Source organism: Grammomys surdaster, unplaced genomic scaffold, assembly GCF_004785775.1.
Source record: "Grammomys surdaster isolate TR1022 unplaced genomic scaffold, NIH_TR_1.0 170, whole genome shotgun sequence".
NCBI lineage: Eukaryota > Metazoa > Chordata > Mammalia > Rodentia > Muridae > Grammomys > Grammomys surdaster.
In genome coordinates this window covers 6628931-6646194 of record NW_021604618.1, presented here as the reverse complement: position 1 = coordinate 6646194, position 17264 = coordinate 6628931, and the positions used below count along the sequence as shown (strand labels likewise).

The 17264-nt window shown below is 40.1% G+C and overlaps 1 protein-coding gene across 1 annotated transcript in view; it reads left to right on the top strand.

Moving 5' to 3' along the window:
- Window positions 1-1475: 1475 nt before the first annotated feature.
- Trim44 (tripartite motif containing 44) overlaps window positions 1476-17264 on the top strand; it is a 100733-nt gene continuing 84944 nt past the window's right edge. Inside the window, exon 1 of the mRNA XM_028767100.1 lies at window positions 1476-2337. Coding sequence (XP_028622933.1) covers window positions 1672-2337 — 666 coding nt within the window. The 5' untranslated portion in view covers window positions 1476-1671. The remainder of the gene's footprint in view (window positions 2338-17264) is intronic.

Here is a 17264-nt window from a genome sequence, read left to right as displayed (position 1 = left end):
TTTTGTGGAGATCTGGAAATCCTAGCACTCTTATTTAAAGAAACAACCCATCTCTTTCTCCTTTCCTCCTCCCTGCCTCCACTTCTCTCAAAGATAGGATCTATGTAGCCCTGGTTGTCCTGGAACCCCTAAGTAGAAGGTACTAGACTCAAACTCAGAGATTCACTGGTCTCTGCCTCCCAAGTGCTGGAAAGCGTGCATCACGTGCCCACGTATTTTCCATTCTGTAACTCACTTTCCCTCTGCCCTACTAGACCAGAATGCCCCCTTTCCTGTCTCAAATACAATTTCTTTCTGTTACTGGAAAGACAATGATAGAAGGCAGAGAAGGGAAACGCCTATATTACCAGCAACCCACCAAAAATCTCTTACGTTTAAGATACAAAATGACCTTCTAAGGGTCATTGTCAGCATTAACTACAAATTGTGCTAAAATTAATAAAGCTTGGTGATCACTACAGTACTGACTCCTTTACATTTAACCTACAAATCCTCACAAAGGAGATATTGCTATTATTTCTATTTTACATAGTGTTTTTGGTTTGTTTTTAAAGTAGAAAAACAGAAAGATGAATTAATTTGTCCATGATTACAAAATTTAGCGGTGGCCTTAGGATTTGGGGATTCTAGTGGATAAAGTTCTAAAAACAGGCTTTGAAAACACCACAAAAAGATCTAGCACGGTCTGGGGCATTTTAACATTGCTTAATGTCTATCAGCCACTTTCCTTTCCCTTGGAGTCTGAATTTGAATGAATCTAGAGTGACTGGTTAGTGACTGGGAGTTGGAATCCCACTTCAAAAATATGATCTCCCTGCACTTCCCTTCACCTGACACAACTATTACCCAGAGATTCTGAATCCCTGGGAGGCCGGGATGCAAATAGACTTTGCAAACACACCAGGCAGAGTATTGCTTTGGATCGAAAAATGTTGCCTGTTTGCTCAGCCAGACTGAGACCCCAGGAGCCTAGAAGAACCATCACAGCCCTTTTGGGGGGCCTTATGGAAATCCCAGGAGGGCAGGTTCAGTGTGATAAAGAGCCTTGGGTCTTGGCCCCTAGAAAATCCTGGGGTTGTAATGGGGCGGGGACAATGTCTCTAGAGTGACAGTCCGCAGGGACCTCAGGCTAGTGGTTTTCGGTCAGGTTGACACCTCCAGGGAGGGCGTGGGGGAGGCGGGGCCCGTTGCCTGCTCAGTGAGGGGAGACTACGTTCGAGTTTCTCCTTCCGGGGGGGATGCTCAGCCCCGCGGGAAAACACAGAAAAAGGTCCTTGCCGCTTTAAGTGACTCAGGAAGTGAAAGGAGGCCGCTGACTGCGTGGGCAAAGTGGAACCGGGGTGGCGTGGGCCCGCGGCGGCCGCGATCTTGCCGGGCAACGGAGGCCGAGTTGCGCGGCGCAGGGGCCGACGGGGCGCGGGCTGCCGCGCCGGAAGTGGCGCGTGAGGGACGCGGCGCGGCGCGGCGCGCAGCGGAGAGACCGAGTGGGCGCCAGGCCCAGCGCTGACGGCTGGCCGGGCCCTCAGGCCTCAGCAGCTGCAGACTTGCGGTGCAGCCCAGCGGAGCGGGCGGCCGGCCAGTCCCCGGGGAGGCGGGCCTGCGTGAGGAGGCCCCGCGGTGAAGGCGGAGAGCGCGCAAGCCGCTAGGCCTCGGCCTCGTCCCTGCAGCCACATGGCCTCCGGAGTGGGCGCGGCCTGCGAGGAGCTGCCTCCCGACGGCACGTGTGACGAGTGCGAACCCGACGAGGCGCCCGGGGCGGAGGAGGTGTGCCGCGACTGCGGCTTCTGTTACTGCCGCCGCCACGCTGAAGCCCATCGCCAGAAGTTCCTCAGCCACCGCCTGGCCGCGTACGTCCATGGCGCCCAGGCCTGGACTCCGCCAGCCAGCGGTGACGACGCGCTCCCCGAAGACGTCGAGGCCAAAGGGGAGGCCGAGGGCGAGGTAGAGAGCGAGGTGGGGGAAGAAGAGAGCGAGTCGGAGGTAGACAGTGAGTCTGAAGAAGAGAGCGAGACAGAGGAAGACAGTGAGGATGAGAGTGATGAGAGCGAAGAAGACAGCGAAGAAGAGATGGAAGATGAGCAGGAAAGTGAGGCAGAGGAAGACAACCAAGAAGGAGAATCTGAGGCAGAAGGAGAAACTGAGGCAGAAAGCGAATTTGACCCCGAAATAGAGATGGAAGCGGAGAGAGTGGCCAAGAGGAAGTGTCCAGACCATGGGCTGGATTTGAGCACCTATTGCCAGGAAGATAGGCAGCTCATCTGTGTCCTGTGTCCAGTCATTGGGGCTCACCGGGGCCACCAGCTGTCTACGCTAGATGAAGCCTTCGAAGAACTGAGAGTGAGTATTGGGCATTCAAACATGTCTAAAGGGAATAGGACCCCCCCCCCCAATTTCGGATACCATAGCTGTGACCACATTCATTTTCATGTATCAACAAAATGAGTCGCCATGTTGGGAGCAGTGTCTAGTCTACCATTTTGGTTGAAGTTGGCAAGTTGTCGGTTCTCATCTGTGAAAATACAAGTACATAAAAAATCTTGGGTATACGTTCTGGCAATTTGCAAATTACTTCTCCCTGGATCTCAGACCATTCCTTGAGAATTGTGGCGCCGTTTAGGCCAATTTCTACATCATCACCACTGTTAGGATAAGTGTTTCGACTTAGGGCTCTTGCTATGGCAACTCTGCCCACCCGTAAACGTTAGAAACCATGATTTTTGACAAAACCAGGTAGCTTGTTCCAAAGACTCTGAAGGTGATGGTACAGTTGTTTTCGTGTGTGCCTTGAGTTGCCTTGGGTTTCTTGTTTTTTGAAACTTAGTAGGAAACAAGTATAGCTGGAAGCCTAGTTGGTATGGAGATGGAGGTTTTTATGTTCCCTGGCTAAACTTTGATGTATTGAGCTTGGACCTGTTTTTGGCCAGCAGTAGACATTTAGTAAATATTGATTGCATTTGGGTTGCCTTTTATGTATACAGTGAACGGCTACATTGATAAGAATAGTTTTTCTGTGTTCATTGAATGTTGGTAAACAAATGTCTTATGGCTTTTGTTTTCCTATGCAGTCTTATAACTGCCAGTCTCAAAATAACTACTATTTTGATAGTGAAAAAACTCCGTATTAATATTTCCTTTATTCCTACTTTTATTATGTGAAGTACACATTCAGAAATGTACAAAACACATTTAACAAATAGTTTAACAAATAACCACAAAGCAAACACTCATGAGACCTCCATCCAGATCAGAAATCGTTATCATTTATTATTACTAATTGTATTATTAGTAGTAGTATTAACTATTATTAGTAATATTGATACTTCATAACTTTTTCCAGTTTTACCTGTGTCTTGGTGGCCATTTTCCTGCCTTTAGGGCTAACTGTTTTCTTGGTTATCGTTGTGTCTACAGCATCTGTATGCAGATCTAAACTTGAATTGGCGTTATTTACATTATTGACGTGCAATGTTTTGAATTTTGAGTGAAGACATTTGTGTGATTCATCCATTGACTGACTGATATATTTTTCATTGGTGTATTGAATTCCATTTTATAGATATGCCAAAACTCACTGTGTACATGAAATCTGACTTGTTTTTAGCTTCTGGAATTTATTGCTTTTATAAACAGTTACTTAGCAACATGGCTTATGTCTATAATTCCAGCATTCCAGAGGTGAATGTAGTAGGATCAGAGTTCAGGTTCACTCTCAGTTCTCTAGTGAGTTTGAAGCCAGCCTATTATGTGAGATTCCTGTCTCAGAAACAAAATGCCACACCCCCTCAAAAAATAGTGCAGGTGTAAATATTCTTGGTCATGCCTCCTGATGCCCATTTTTCTATACTTAACTGGAAATAGTACTGTCTGCTTTCCAAGTGGTGGTTCTAGTATGCATGATTATGAAGACACTTCTTGTTGTCCTGAGTATTCATCACCACTTGGTATTAATAATATTTTTAATTTTTCTCAACATGGTAATTATGTAAGATGGTATATTGTGGTTTTAATTGCATTCCTTTGGTTTCTAAGTATCTTTTGTATTCCTTTTTTGTAAAGTACCATCAGGTCAAAAGAACAAACTCAGAGTTAGGGTATCTTTTTTCTCACTAACTTATATATATACACATACACATGTGTGTGTGTGTTTCTTTAGTGTTTATATTTATTTTGAATATCTTTTGTTTCATGGATTTCCTTTTCTAATATATGAATAGTACCACGAAGCTACTGCACAGAAAGTCAGTAAGTATATTTATCAGACGTTGATAAAGCTGAAGGTAAAGGGGAGGGCTTGGTATCTAGTCAGAACCTCCCTTAAGTGGTTCTGTGCAAAAATTCTCCAAGGTCTCAACCCTGGGAGTTCCGCTTCAGCCTCAACTTGAAGATTTTTTGTTATTCAGTCTGGGATGGCAGCTTATTTTCATGTACTTCTTCCTGTTGGCTGCTTGAATATCTTTAACTTGCAACTAAACTGTTGGGTGAGGAATGAGCACTGATACTCAGAGACCTCTCTGAGACAGAGAGGCAGAGTCTAGTCAAGGAACAAAGCTTTGTAGTTCTGGTATGTGGTGTAGAGATGAGAAATGCAAAAACCTGGCCTAAGGAGGCAGATGCTCACAGATGGACAGACAACATCTTAAGTGGGAAAATAAAACTGATTTTAATTAAAATGTAGTTTTGCTTTTTGTGGGTTTTTTTTTTTTAGTATACTTTTTTTGAGTATTTAGAGGAGCACTGTGAAGGGTTGTTTCTTAGTCTTTTGGATAAGATGAGGTGTAGAGGAGAGTTAACAGTCTGACACCATGTGGGAATTTAGAGAAAGAAAGTGGTTTTAGCCAGAGGCATGACCAGGATTGGTTTGTTTGAGAAAGTGGTATTTGAGACATGTTTTGAAAGATGGAAAGGGTTGAGTAGGTAGGTACGATGTTAGATGAGCTTTCTCTATCCTGCCATAGCAACAATATGTATACATTTATTGTATCACAAAATACTGGGTTTCATGTCAGTGTTAGATCTATTCCCTCTATGCTGTAAACGCTTACAAGTCTAGTAGTATGTATTAGTCATCATCGTATTCCCAGCACCTAACACCAGGCCTATCGGATAATAAACATACATGAAATACTTGTTAAATGTATGCTATGAAGTATAATAATTTTATCTAATTCCAGGGCATTGCTGAAGAAGTGATAAGGAGATTGTGTTGTAGTGTATCAATATTTATACTGGGACTAAGTTCAACTGTACATAAAATAATGGAATAACCTTAGCAGCCTTCATATAGCATGGATGCAAATTTCTTCCTGGTGTAAGCGAAGTCTAGATGTAGGCAGTGTAGGGTTAGAGGAAGCATGAAGTTGTATCTTGGTGCTTACCAGCTCCTCTCTGATATCTTTGTTACAAACCGAGATGGCCTCTGAAGGTCTAGCCAGCAGTTCTGACTTCTAAGATAACAGACATTGAAGTGAAAGATACACTCATCTATTTTCTCTCCTGAAGTGTTTATTCTGGTTTAGGTTTCATGGGGCAGACCTTAATCCCATGGTTTATCTAGTTGCAGGAGTGGATGAGAAATGATTTCTCCAAGCTATAATATGACAAGCTAAAAGGTGACACTTTGTTATTAAGGAGGAATGATAGGGTGAATCACAAAGTCTTTGCCCTGCTTATCTGTACAGTGCTACCTATGTCATATTGGCTAATTCAGTCAGCTTCTCTGAGTCTTGGTTTCTTCTAACATGAGCATGGTGTGTGCTGCTGTGCCCTGGCAGGACGTTGGATCTTTATGAACCCTGATAGGGTGTAAGTTGTGTTGAGTTTCAGATTTTGACTCAATACTCACTTAGAGTAATAAGTGAAAATCACAATTTTCACTGCAAAGAAAATAAGAGTTTATTCCAGAGCCAAGTATGAGTAACCATTGCTCAGGAACACAGATTTGGTTACCCTATTCAGGTTACCTTATTCTAACATGGTAACAGTTCCATGAAATTTTATAGTAACAGAACAAAGAAGGCCATAGATAAAGGTGTCTTAAAAATCCATTGATGGGGATATAAGGTGCACAGGTTACAGCAAAGTGGGGACATTTCCACTATAGACCTCAGGTGCTATTTGATAATATTCTTAGCCTTTGGATTTGTAGAAATTAGAGTTTGTAAATTCCAAAAAAGATCTTCCCTGATAGTCACAAAGACGCTAGTTTAAACAGAGAGGTGGGCAATAAATAGTTATTTAAGGGGCTGAAGATAGCACAAAATAATTTGGCTTGAAAATAGCAACATTCACGTTTTCCATCATCTCAGAAGTTCTAATGAGACATCAGCCTCGTAGGGTATTTAACAGAGTTGAAGGTTTTTTAGTGGTTTTGTTTGTCTGTTTCATTTCATAGTAGTAAGTAAAAAGAGTATGAATTCAATTCTGACACCAGAATGTATACTTTTCCTGTTTTATTTCCTATTTTATTCTATGTGAATTCTCAGTTATTCTTCCACTCATTTATGAGTTCTACATTTCACATTTTTCTGTTGATTAGTTACTTGATGCATAAATAAATACTTTCAAACTATTTTCTCATCCCTCAGATTTTCTAATCTGCAGAACAAGTAGCTTTCTCGATTTTCTTTCTCTTCAGCAGTTTTTTAGTTTATTATCTGATATTTTAGCTGTTGCTGTGTATTCAGTTAGTAACAATTACAGTGGTGACAAAAATGTGTGGAGAACTGTCTATGTCCTACGGTCAGTACTGTAAACTTCATACACCCTTGTCATTTAACTTTTTCCACAATTTTATAACATAAATTATTAAGCTGCATTTATGTTATTTGAAATTAATTGTGTTATCTGAAGAAAGGTTTTTTTTTAGATCTCTTCATTCATTCAGCACATATTTGTTGAAATTCTAAAATTTTCTAGGTGAAAGTTTATGTTGAAATATTTTAGCTATCAATTTGTGTTTATATCTTTATTTTTGAAATTTTAAAACAGGGTCTTTTTATGGAGTCCTTGCATGTATGTAGTCTAGCTTCATACTTGAGACATCTCCCGTCTCAGGCCTCCAAGTTCTGAGATTGATTATAGGTGTGTGCCACCATGCATCCCCAGTTTACCTGTCAATTTAAATGTGTAGGAGGAAGCACACTTTTCCAAACTTTTAGGGAGTTCCTGAGCAAGAGTTTATGGACATCAGCTACAGAGAGCCTCTCATTTTATCATCGCTAAGGTCAGTCATGGAAGGCTCTGGGGACTTTAGCAGTTCAAGTGGAGGGAATGGGTGTAAAGGGTGTAGGATGAAACAGACTTGCTGAAATGGTTGAAAGAATGCTGGCGAATAAGGAGTAACGGCAGGCTTGGAACAGTGGTGAGGAGTAAAACAGTCAAGCTACCAAGTAGGCCATTATAAAGCGTTTGTATTTTCTTCTGAGTGACCTTGTTCTACTTAAGCAAGGGAGAGAGTCTGATTTCTGTTCTTAAGTCTTTACTCAGCTTTCATGGTCGTGTACATCTTTAATCTTACACATGGGAGACTAAGGTGGGAGAATGGCAAGTAAGTTCCTACATCATGAGGCCCTGCCTCAACAAAAACAAGATCAGAACAAAGAAGCAAAAACTCATCCTCACAAAACAAAACAAAACTTGACTTAGCTTTTTTATGGAGAAAATGAAATTATAAGGTAGCAAGAGTGCGAGGAGTATTACCGCTTGCCCAGTGTGGGGAGTAGAGGATAGTGAAGAACATACAGATTTAACGTACATTTTAGAGATAGGTTTAAAGCACCTGAGGGACTAGAGAGGTGTCTCGGCTGTTAAGGATGCTTACTGCTCTTCTAGAGAACCAGAGTTCAGTTTCCAGAGTTGAGTGGCTCAAGAACCACCTATAACTATAGCTCTAGGGGATCCAACACTCTCCTCTGACCTTTGTGGCACCTGTACCTGTGTGGCATACATAGACACGTACACAGAGAAACATAAATTAAAAAATAAACTCTTTAAAAACAACAGTAACAACAAAAAACACTTGGTAATAGATTTCAGATCCAAGAGTGATTTTGAGTCTAAGGAACCAAAGATGGTTGCCCAGTATGAGAGTGGGTTTCAAGTTGGAAATTAAATAAAATGCAGAAAGTGGTAAATATTTTTACTTGTGGGATGGTAATATTAATTTTTCTTTTCATTTCATTTATTTTTAACAAAAATGTTTAATTGTTAAATTTTAATCCTAGCCTTTAAAGTAATGAGTTCCACTATGGCATTTTCATGTATACTTTGTTTTTGTTGATTCCTTGCCTCAACTCCCACCTTTGTCCCCTTTCCTTCCTCCTGCTGGTCTCTTTCTTTCTTTGGGTGACCTGTGTTCCATTTTCATGTCACATGTATTCTGTCTCCCCTTCATATCTCTCCCCTTCCACTCATGGTTCTAGTTTCATGACCTACATATCTTCTACATAAGCTTAACAGAAAAATTAAATTCTAGGATCCACATATGAGAAAACGTGCATTGTTTTTCTGAGTCTAGGTTGCTTTGATTAATATAATTTCCAGTTCCATTCATTTTCCCAAAAAATTATTTCATTTTCATTATGAATGAATAGAAATTCCATTGGTATGTGTACCACATCGTATGTACAGAAACATGGGTGAAGAGTTATTTATAGGAACATGGGCAACTTCAGAGGCCACTTTCCTGAAGAAAGTGTCTTATTGTCACCATCAGTTGTTGTTGATCTGGGGAGAGATGCCATCTGTTAAACCCTTCCCTCTCCACAGTGGAATGTTGATTGGCCAGTCTTGTGCAGATAATCACAACTCCTGAGACTTTTAATTGTGTCCTGCCTAGAAGACAGCATCCACAATCTTTCACCCAGTTACTTCCTTTAGTCTTACATCCTTTCAGACTCCCATTCCACAATTTCTGTAAACCTTGGAGTGAATAAGTCTCATTGAGGGCTAAGCATGAAATAAGCACTTATACTTAGGATTTTCACTGCTTATGCCTCTCTCTAGTAACTTGTCCACTGGAAAAAGAAGCTTCTCCGACCAAAACTGATGACAGCACTAACTTATTGGCATAAGCACAAATATTTATAAAACAAGTTGATGGGCACATGATGTCCATTTAGCTAAATGTGGATGCTGATGCTGTAACTTCTCCACTAGGGCCTGTGACCTCACTGGCCATGGGCATTTAGTCAGGTTTCAGTACCAGACACGAATTTGCTCTTGTGGAAGCATCCAAACAGAAAGGAGTTGGGTACTTCTAAAATTTTATGCCATTGTTGCACTAGTGTTCACATTACTGCCTATAACTTCACAGGATCCATAGCTGAGTAAAACTGTTAATGGAATCTCTCCTGCAGCAACCTGCATGGAACCTTCTGGCACTGTGAAAGCTAGTCAGCATGGAGGAAACTTTCAGCTCAGTTCCTACTTGATTACTTTATATCCTGCAACCGAAGTATGTTGTATCTTCAGTACTATGGTCTTAACATATAGTTGTGGGGAGAATCCAACAGCAATAGCTAATAGCCATATCCTTTTGAGGGTCTCTGGGACTTCCCTGGCTGGTAACTCAAAGGAAAATAGCCCATCTCTCCAACTGGAATTTTCATTTAATAACTTTATGGTTTCTGGGTCCACTCACTGAGTCCTCTTTTCAAACTTCTAAAAAATTCTTTTAATATGTTTAAACTTTTGTACATTAGTGTATGTTGAACATATTTCCCCTTATAATCTCCCTTTTCCCAACGCTTGTCTTCTCCTTGGTCCCTTTAACATTACTTCTGCTTTCAAGTCACAAGTACATGCACAAATACATCTAAGAACAAATACAAATAAGAAAACACATATGCTATTTAGCATTTTGCCATTGTCTTAATTGGCTTATTAATATGAGTATTTCCAACTGTTACCATTGCCATAATTTCATTTTTTTTTGAAAATATTTTCATTGTGTGAACGTATATATCATACTTTTTCATTCCTATGTTGGTTCCATAAGTTAGCTGTTGTGAATAGTGTTACATTAAACATCTACCTCTGTATCTTTTTGTCCCCTTTGAGAGAGGCCTAGCTGTCCACAAACTAGCTCTGTAGACTAGGTTGGCCTCCCAACTCAAGAGATTCACCTGCCTCTGCTAGGATGAAAGATGTATGCCATCACAACCTGGCTTTTGGTTATTTGTGTTTTGAGACTTGGTCTTGTTATGTAGCCCTGGCTGGGATGGAACTCACTGTGTAAACTAGGCTGGTCCTGAATACACAGGAGTCAACCTGCCTCTCTCTGCCTCTCTGCCTCACTGCCTCACTGCCCCTCTCACTGCCCCTCTCTCTGCCCCTCTCTCTGTCACTGTCTCTGCCACTGTCTCTGCCTTTCTGCCTCCTAAGTGCTGGGATTAAAAACGTGCACCAGCACAACCGCCTCCTGTATCTTTATCTAGATGTGTTGGCTGTGTTTTCCTCCAGGTTCTAGAGGAGAGCTCCTAGAGCCTAAGAGCCTCCATGGTTCAGATTTCAGATTAAGGCCTTTGATTTATTGCCATTTGGTTTTCGTGTAGGAAAAGAACTACCAATCTAATTCCTTCTACAGGTGGTTGCCTCATTTTCCAAGGACATTTTTCCTGGTATGTATTTGACAGCTTTGTCAAAAATTAGGTGACCATAGCTGTGTGGTTCCTGGGTCCTGTATTCTATTCTCTCAGTCTACATTTCTGTTTTGTACAGTCCCATAAAGTTTTATTGCTATGATTCTGTAATATAAGCCAAGATTAAATATTGTGATTATTCCTTCATTGATTTTTTTTTCCTGCTTGGATTATTTTGGCTATTTGGGGGTGTTATCCATAATGTTTTTCTATGTTTGTGAACAATGCCATTTAAATTCTGATGTGGATTGTTAAATATATAGACTACTTTTGATGATACCATCATTTCAAACAATATTAATTCTGTCAATCTTTGAGCATGGGAGGTCTTTCCATTATCTAGAGTCTTCAGTGTTCTTTTTTTTTTTTTTTAATGTCTTTAGGTTTTCATTATAGAGGTCTTTTAATTCTATCACTTGGTTTAGGCTCAAGATTTTGTTTTGTTTTTAAGCTATTATAAATGGGATAGTTTTGCTAATTCATGGAAAGTTTGTTGGTGGTACATAATTTTTTTTAATCTTTATATCCTGTTTCTTTGCTGAAGGTACTTACATCTAAAAACTTCCTTGTAGAGTTTTAAGTCTTTTAAGTACATGATTATATCATCTGAAAATAAAAATATTTGCAGGTCTGACTTTTCCTTACCTATTAGTATCTCCTCTCCCTCTTTTTAACTTTTCTTATTTTGAGCCAACCTTATATCCCTGGGGTAACCAACTTCATCATGATATGATGATCTTAGCGTTTTCTTGAATTTGGTTCTCAAGTGTTTTGTTGAGAACTTTTGCATCTCTAGTCTGTTGTTGTTTTGTCCTTAGTTTTGATATCAAAAGGCAAAGCATAAAGGTATAGAAAAATAGGAATGAGAAGTTAGAGCAGTCTCTTCCTGGGTCTCAAAAATTGTAGAATGACTTTTGTACCTGGTTTAGAAAGGGTAAATTGAGTCTGAAGACTTTTGTCTGTCAGATGATTTATGCTGGTGCTGAGCCTGAACCCTACAAGTCTCAGTCACTCTTCACTTTAGTAGCTTCCTTTTGCATATCAAAGACTTCTGCTGTCCATATGTAGCTTTGTAGTTTATAGGCTGAGCATGCTCTTTTCTTTTTGGAGACTTCCCAGACTCTGTCCCCTAGGGTGGTTAATGGTCTGTCAGGGGTAGATTTGGAGGATGTATGTCTCCCAAGTGTATTGGGGGAGAGGGTGGCAAAACAGAGTTGAGATTTGTAAAGGACCTGTCTTTGTCCTTTCAAAACCTGGAAAGTATTAACTGTCCCACTGTAGGTGCCAAGTAGTTCTTTGTTCAGAGTACTTGCCTCTATAGCAAAGTATGGCAGATGGTGGCTCTAGCAGTCTGATATGCTTGCTAACCTCAGTCTCAGGAATACCAGACCTCATAGTTAGTGTCAGTTGATGATATCTACTAGAAAGCAGGGTTCCTTCTCCCAGGACATCATCTCACTGAGCCCCTCTTCCCCTTGTATGCGTCTGCTTTTTAGTGTCCAGTTCTCTTTCAGGGCAGTTTCTCACTCTGGGCTTTGGTGGTTGAGTTCTGGCTTTCTGACTTGTAGCAGTTTTCTTTTCTTAGGCCTCCAGGGTAGCTCAGTTTGAAACAGTATCTTTCCCCCTCTACTTGGTGCCTGAGCACTGTTCTCCTAGTATAGCCTACCGATTGCTGGCTATTGTCAGAGTAATCACTGTTTCCCCAATTTAGCTGTGGACTTGTCTGATGGCTAGGGCTGATGGTCTCATTTTATCAGCACTGCTGGCTTATCTCTTTGGTAAGGCTTCTGCTTCCCCTCCTCCTGCTGGGGAGCTATGTTTTGTGCTGAGGTTGTTATTGGCTCCACTTCTCTGAACTTTCCTGCTCCTCTATCACTAAGTTTGAAATTTTGAGATTCTTCCTCTCACTCTTTGAAATAGACTATTTTTTCTTATGCTAACTCTTAAGAGAAGCCACTGTTGCTTTTGTTTAAAAAGTGCATGTATAGTGTTTTGAGGATTTTAGGCCACTTGAAATCTGTACAAGAACACTAGATAAAATCCTCTCATTCCTAATGGTTCATGTATTTACTGCAAAATAACAGTAATAAGACAGTGAAAGGGAGGGATAGACCAAAGAAAGGAAAGCTCAGGGCTCCTACTTCTAATGCCTTTCCTATTAGTTTCCTTAAATTTAAATACTAAGGCCTATTTTTAAAAGTATATATGTAATTATATATAATATAAATATATTTATATTTTTATTGCCCATAAAATATATACTATGTGAATTATTTTGCAAATTTAAAAGAAATATAGTACATCTGTCATAAATCAAGATTTATACAGGTCTACTCTATTTTCTTTGTTACATCATATTTCATAGTTTTCAGTTCCATAGTTTCTTATCCATTCACTACTGTATGCTTATGGTATCTAGCTTTTCACTACTGAAAATGTTACAAATATTTTTTGTGCATGCCCCTTTGACATATCTTTCCTTAAGAGGAAGATGAGAGTGTACATGATAGACATGTCATTTCAGAGTAACATTTCCATGTTACAGATCCAAAAGCAAGTGACATATGTATGGAATTTCCCCAAAGCCACTTAATACTATTATCAGATTAAAACATCCTTTTCATCCTGATGGGTAAGAAATAACATCTAATTATGAGTAACCCGGAACATCCTTTGTGTCTTCTGACGTATTTGTCAGTCATCTCACATTTCCTGTTCATATCCACCATTCACAGTTTTTGGGAGCTCACTTGGCTTTTTTGTGCTGATTTATAGAAATTTCTTAAACATTTTTTATATATTGTTGATACTAATTTCTTCATGCATTTTATAAATCTCTATTTCCATCTTTCTGTTCCTGGTTTGCCCCTGATTGATTCTGTGATTTGGGATGCATGATTTAATTTCCACAACACCATTTTTATACACTGTGAAGTGTGAACTCATTATCTTTGGTCGTTGTTTTACTGAACTGCTAGTGAAAGGTTGTTCAAGCCCTTTGTTCCTCATTGGGTCTTCACCAGCTATTTTTCTTAGCTATAACATGAGAATACATCACTTTTAAGTTTATTGAGGAATACCAGAAAAAGAGTATATGAAAATGTTTTGGAGCTTTGCCTAAGAGATGGGAGTCACTTTGTCCGTTAGTTTTACTGTGATTTATCCCTACAAACTGTCTTCTGTGAGGATTGATCAGATTCTGAGCTTTAGGTGTCACAGTACAGCACTTGTTTATTTTGCACTCTTGGTGGAGGAAAAAGTGCATAAAGCAAGGTGTGCTTATGCTGACCAGTATCTTGGAATGTATTATGGGATGCAGCCCATAATATATTCTCTTCTCCAACCATGTTACTTGCTCTAAGATGACATAGTAGAATCTCTTCATTTATGGGACTAGATATATAGTGGCCATGGAAACTGAGAGTGTTTGCATACTCAGTAAACAGCTATGCGTAAGACTCCATCGAGTACAGGGAAGGAATAGGTGTGGGGAATACAGGCTGTGGATGGGTGAACTTGCACCAGGATCTTCCTTTTGTAGTTTTGCATCAGTTCTAGAACTTGTTAGAGACAGATCTGCCGAAGACCTTCATTTTCATTTTTGTTTGGGGGTGGTTGTATTAGGGAAGCTTTTCTTCATACTTGTTTTGAGGCTAAACATAGCAGGCTCAATATAAAACCCAATGAATGAGAATAACTCTGAGTTGGCTGGAAATGGAGAATGTAGGACTTCCTGAAGGGAGGCTCTCTCTGTGTCTCCCCTGGGTAGGTGATGCTTTTAATGCTTTATGGGCAGAAGGAAGGACTCTGCTGGTGGAATTCATTTTTAGGAAAAGACAAAGGGTTTCCTCATCTCTATACTAGCAAGGCACAGCTGCCTTCAGTCTGTAGGCTGCTTAGAGATTCCTTCATTGTTTTCTGAAGCCCTTAAGACATGGCTTGGTGCATTCCTTTCTTTTTTCTACAGCCAGGGGGAAAGTCATAATCCATTAGTGTTCTTGCTGAATAGCTTAAAAATGAGCCCTGGCAGCTGAAGTGTGTGTGTGTGTGTGTGTGTGTGTGTGTGTGTGTGTGTGTGTGTGTGTGTTGGGGGATGGGGAAAGCTTTCCAGGGACAAGTGACCTGCTTGTTCAGCCAATGAGAATAGGTTAGAGGAATGATCACCAGACCGGCTTTTTTTTTTTTTTTTTGTCTGATTATCTTATAAAAAGCAGGATTGTATCTGGCAACCTAACCCTTTTTAAGATACTAAGGTTTCACCCTCCCTGGTGTATGACTTCTAGATTCCCGTTCCCAACTGTCACTTGCAAAACCATAGAGATTAAAAGCTTAAATGAATGGAGAAGCTGTTTTACAAAATAGAAATTACTAAACTTTAGAACCATGGCTAGATGGAAATGTGATCCGAGTTGTGTTCAAAGAGCACATCTAAAGCAAATGCTGGACATGGTCACATGATCCTAGACCTTCTACTTGTAGTCTTGGGAGGGGAAGGAGGTTAGTGGGAGAAGACAGCGTTTAGTGTATTTTAATATATGGAATGAACTCTTACAGAGTATTTTGTTTGGGAGGAATTGAATTGACTTTGTAGATTTGGAGATGGTCCTACAATTGCTCTTGAGGCTGATTTTGAGTAAGTGATTTTTGCAATACGTTTATCCTTACACTCCTTAATTGACCCTTCTCTAATAAAAAATGACAGTAATTGTCTTTATGCTTGATCCTTACTGAACAATAAGTGGTCTTGTCCTATCTCAGAATTTCTGAGATAAGAAAATAAATTAGTTCTTGTGACATTAGATTTTGCTATATGCATAAATTACAGCAAGAACATTTTTCTTAAGATTTTATATTCGTTATTCATTTCTTTCAGTGGACATTTTACACCTTTGTTTTAAACACCACCTTGTTTGTCCTAAAATTTTTAGAGAATATTTGTACGGCACAGTGGATTGTGAAGGTCAGGGAACAAATTTGTGAAATCAGTTTTCTCCTGCCACCTTTGTGTGGGTTTCGGGAACTGAGCTCAGGTCATTGGGCTTGAAACCATTAGAGTGGCAGCACTTTACCTACTGAGCCATTATTCTGGCCCTGGTAAAGTAACAACTTCTTGAAGTGGGTTATAAGAGATACAGACATTAAACAATAGTACTAGCCTTTAAGGAACTCAAAACATCACAAAGAAAACAGACAAAAATAATAATTAAGTACATATTTCATTCTTTTTATCCAGTGCTAGGTCCTGTTCTAACTATCCTGGCATACAAGAGCACAGTTATCTGTCTCAGCTGTATGCAACATGTACTATTATGGCTAGCTTCATTTTATAGACAAAGAAGTAGAGGTGCAGGAGGGAAGATGACTTGCCTAACATCACACAGCTGGTGATAAGAGTTAGCATTTGAAGCCAACATTCTGTGCTGACCTTCACTGTGCTCACTAGCCACATGGACAGAAATGTGTCTAGTCCAGCTGAGATTAGGCTGTATGACAAAGAGCTACATTTCAAAGACCTAGTTGGGGATGGGTAGGAAGCATAAGTCAGTCTCTGTCTGTCTGTCTGCCTGCCTGTCTGTCTGTCTCTCTCTGTCTCTCTCTCTTTCCCTCCCTCTTTCTCTCTCTCTGTCTCTCTTTCTCCCTCCTTCCCTCCCTCCTCCTGTCTCCTCCTCCCCCCACCTCGAGTGCACTCTGTGTGTGTGTATGTGTGTGCTGGTTTGTGTGTAGGGGTGGTGGTGGCAATTTATTAGGAAAGAAAGGATCCCAAGAGAAGAAATGGGCCAGAGCAGACAAAGATCAGAGACTTAATAGGTAAGACTTCATATTGAAATTATATGTTGCTGATATTTTAGATATAATGATTTAAGCAAAATGTATTAAAGGTGGTCTTGCTTTCTTATTATAGCTACTCTAAAACTTAAGATTATGTAGAGGCTTACCTCTGTGGGGGTTCACATTACATTTTTGTTGGATTGTAATCGCAAACTTAACATTCATAGAGGCTTGCCTCTGTGGGGGCTCACATTACATTTTTTGGGATTGTATTATAAATGACAGGCAAGTGTCATTTTGGAACACTTACTGTGTGTTGTACACTCTGCTAATACTTCTGCAAACATTTCAAATAAGCCTCATTTTACCCATACCTGCTCATTTACTCATATTGCCCTTGTAATGTTTTGTAGGCAAGAGAGACGATTTCTAGAAATCCAATAATTTGTCCTAGGTGAGTCAACTAATATAATGACAACTTCAGAACCATGTGTCTGACTCAAAAACTTGTTTTCTTAACTAGAGTATAGTAGTTCAATTTGAATTTATACCTCAGCCGTTTTAATAAGTATATAATATGCATACATCTATATCAAATACATAAAGTTTCAAAATAAAAATCAGTAGTGCATAAGATAGAAATCTTGCAGTACCTTGACATAATTGAGTCTGAGATGAGGGAGTGAAATCATCCTGTGCAAATTGTGTTTATTTAATTTTCCTTCTCTCCCTCCCATGCCTCTTTCCTCTTTGTCCCTCCCTCCCTTCTTCCCTTCCTCTTCCTTTCTCCCTTCCTTCCTTTCATAGCCTGGCTGGCTTAGAACTCACTATGTAATCTAGGTTGGTTTCAAACTC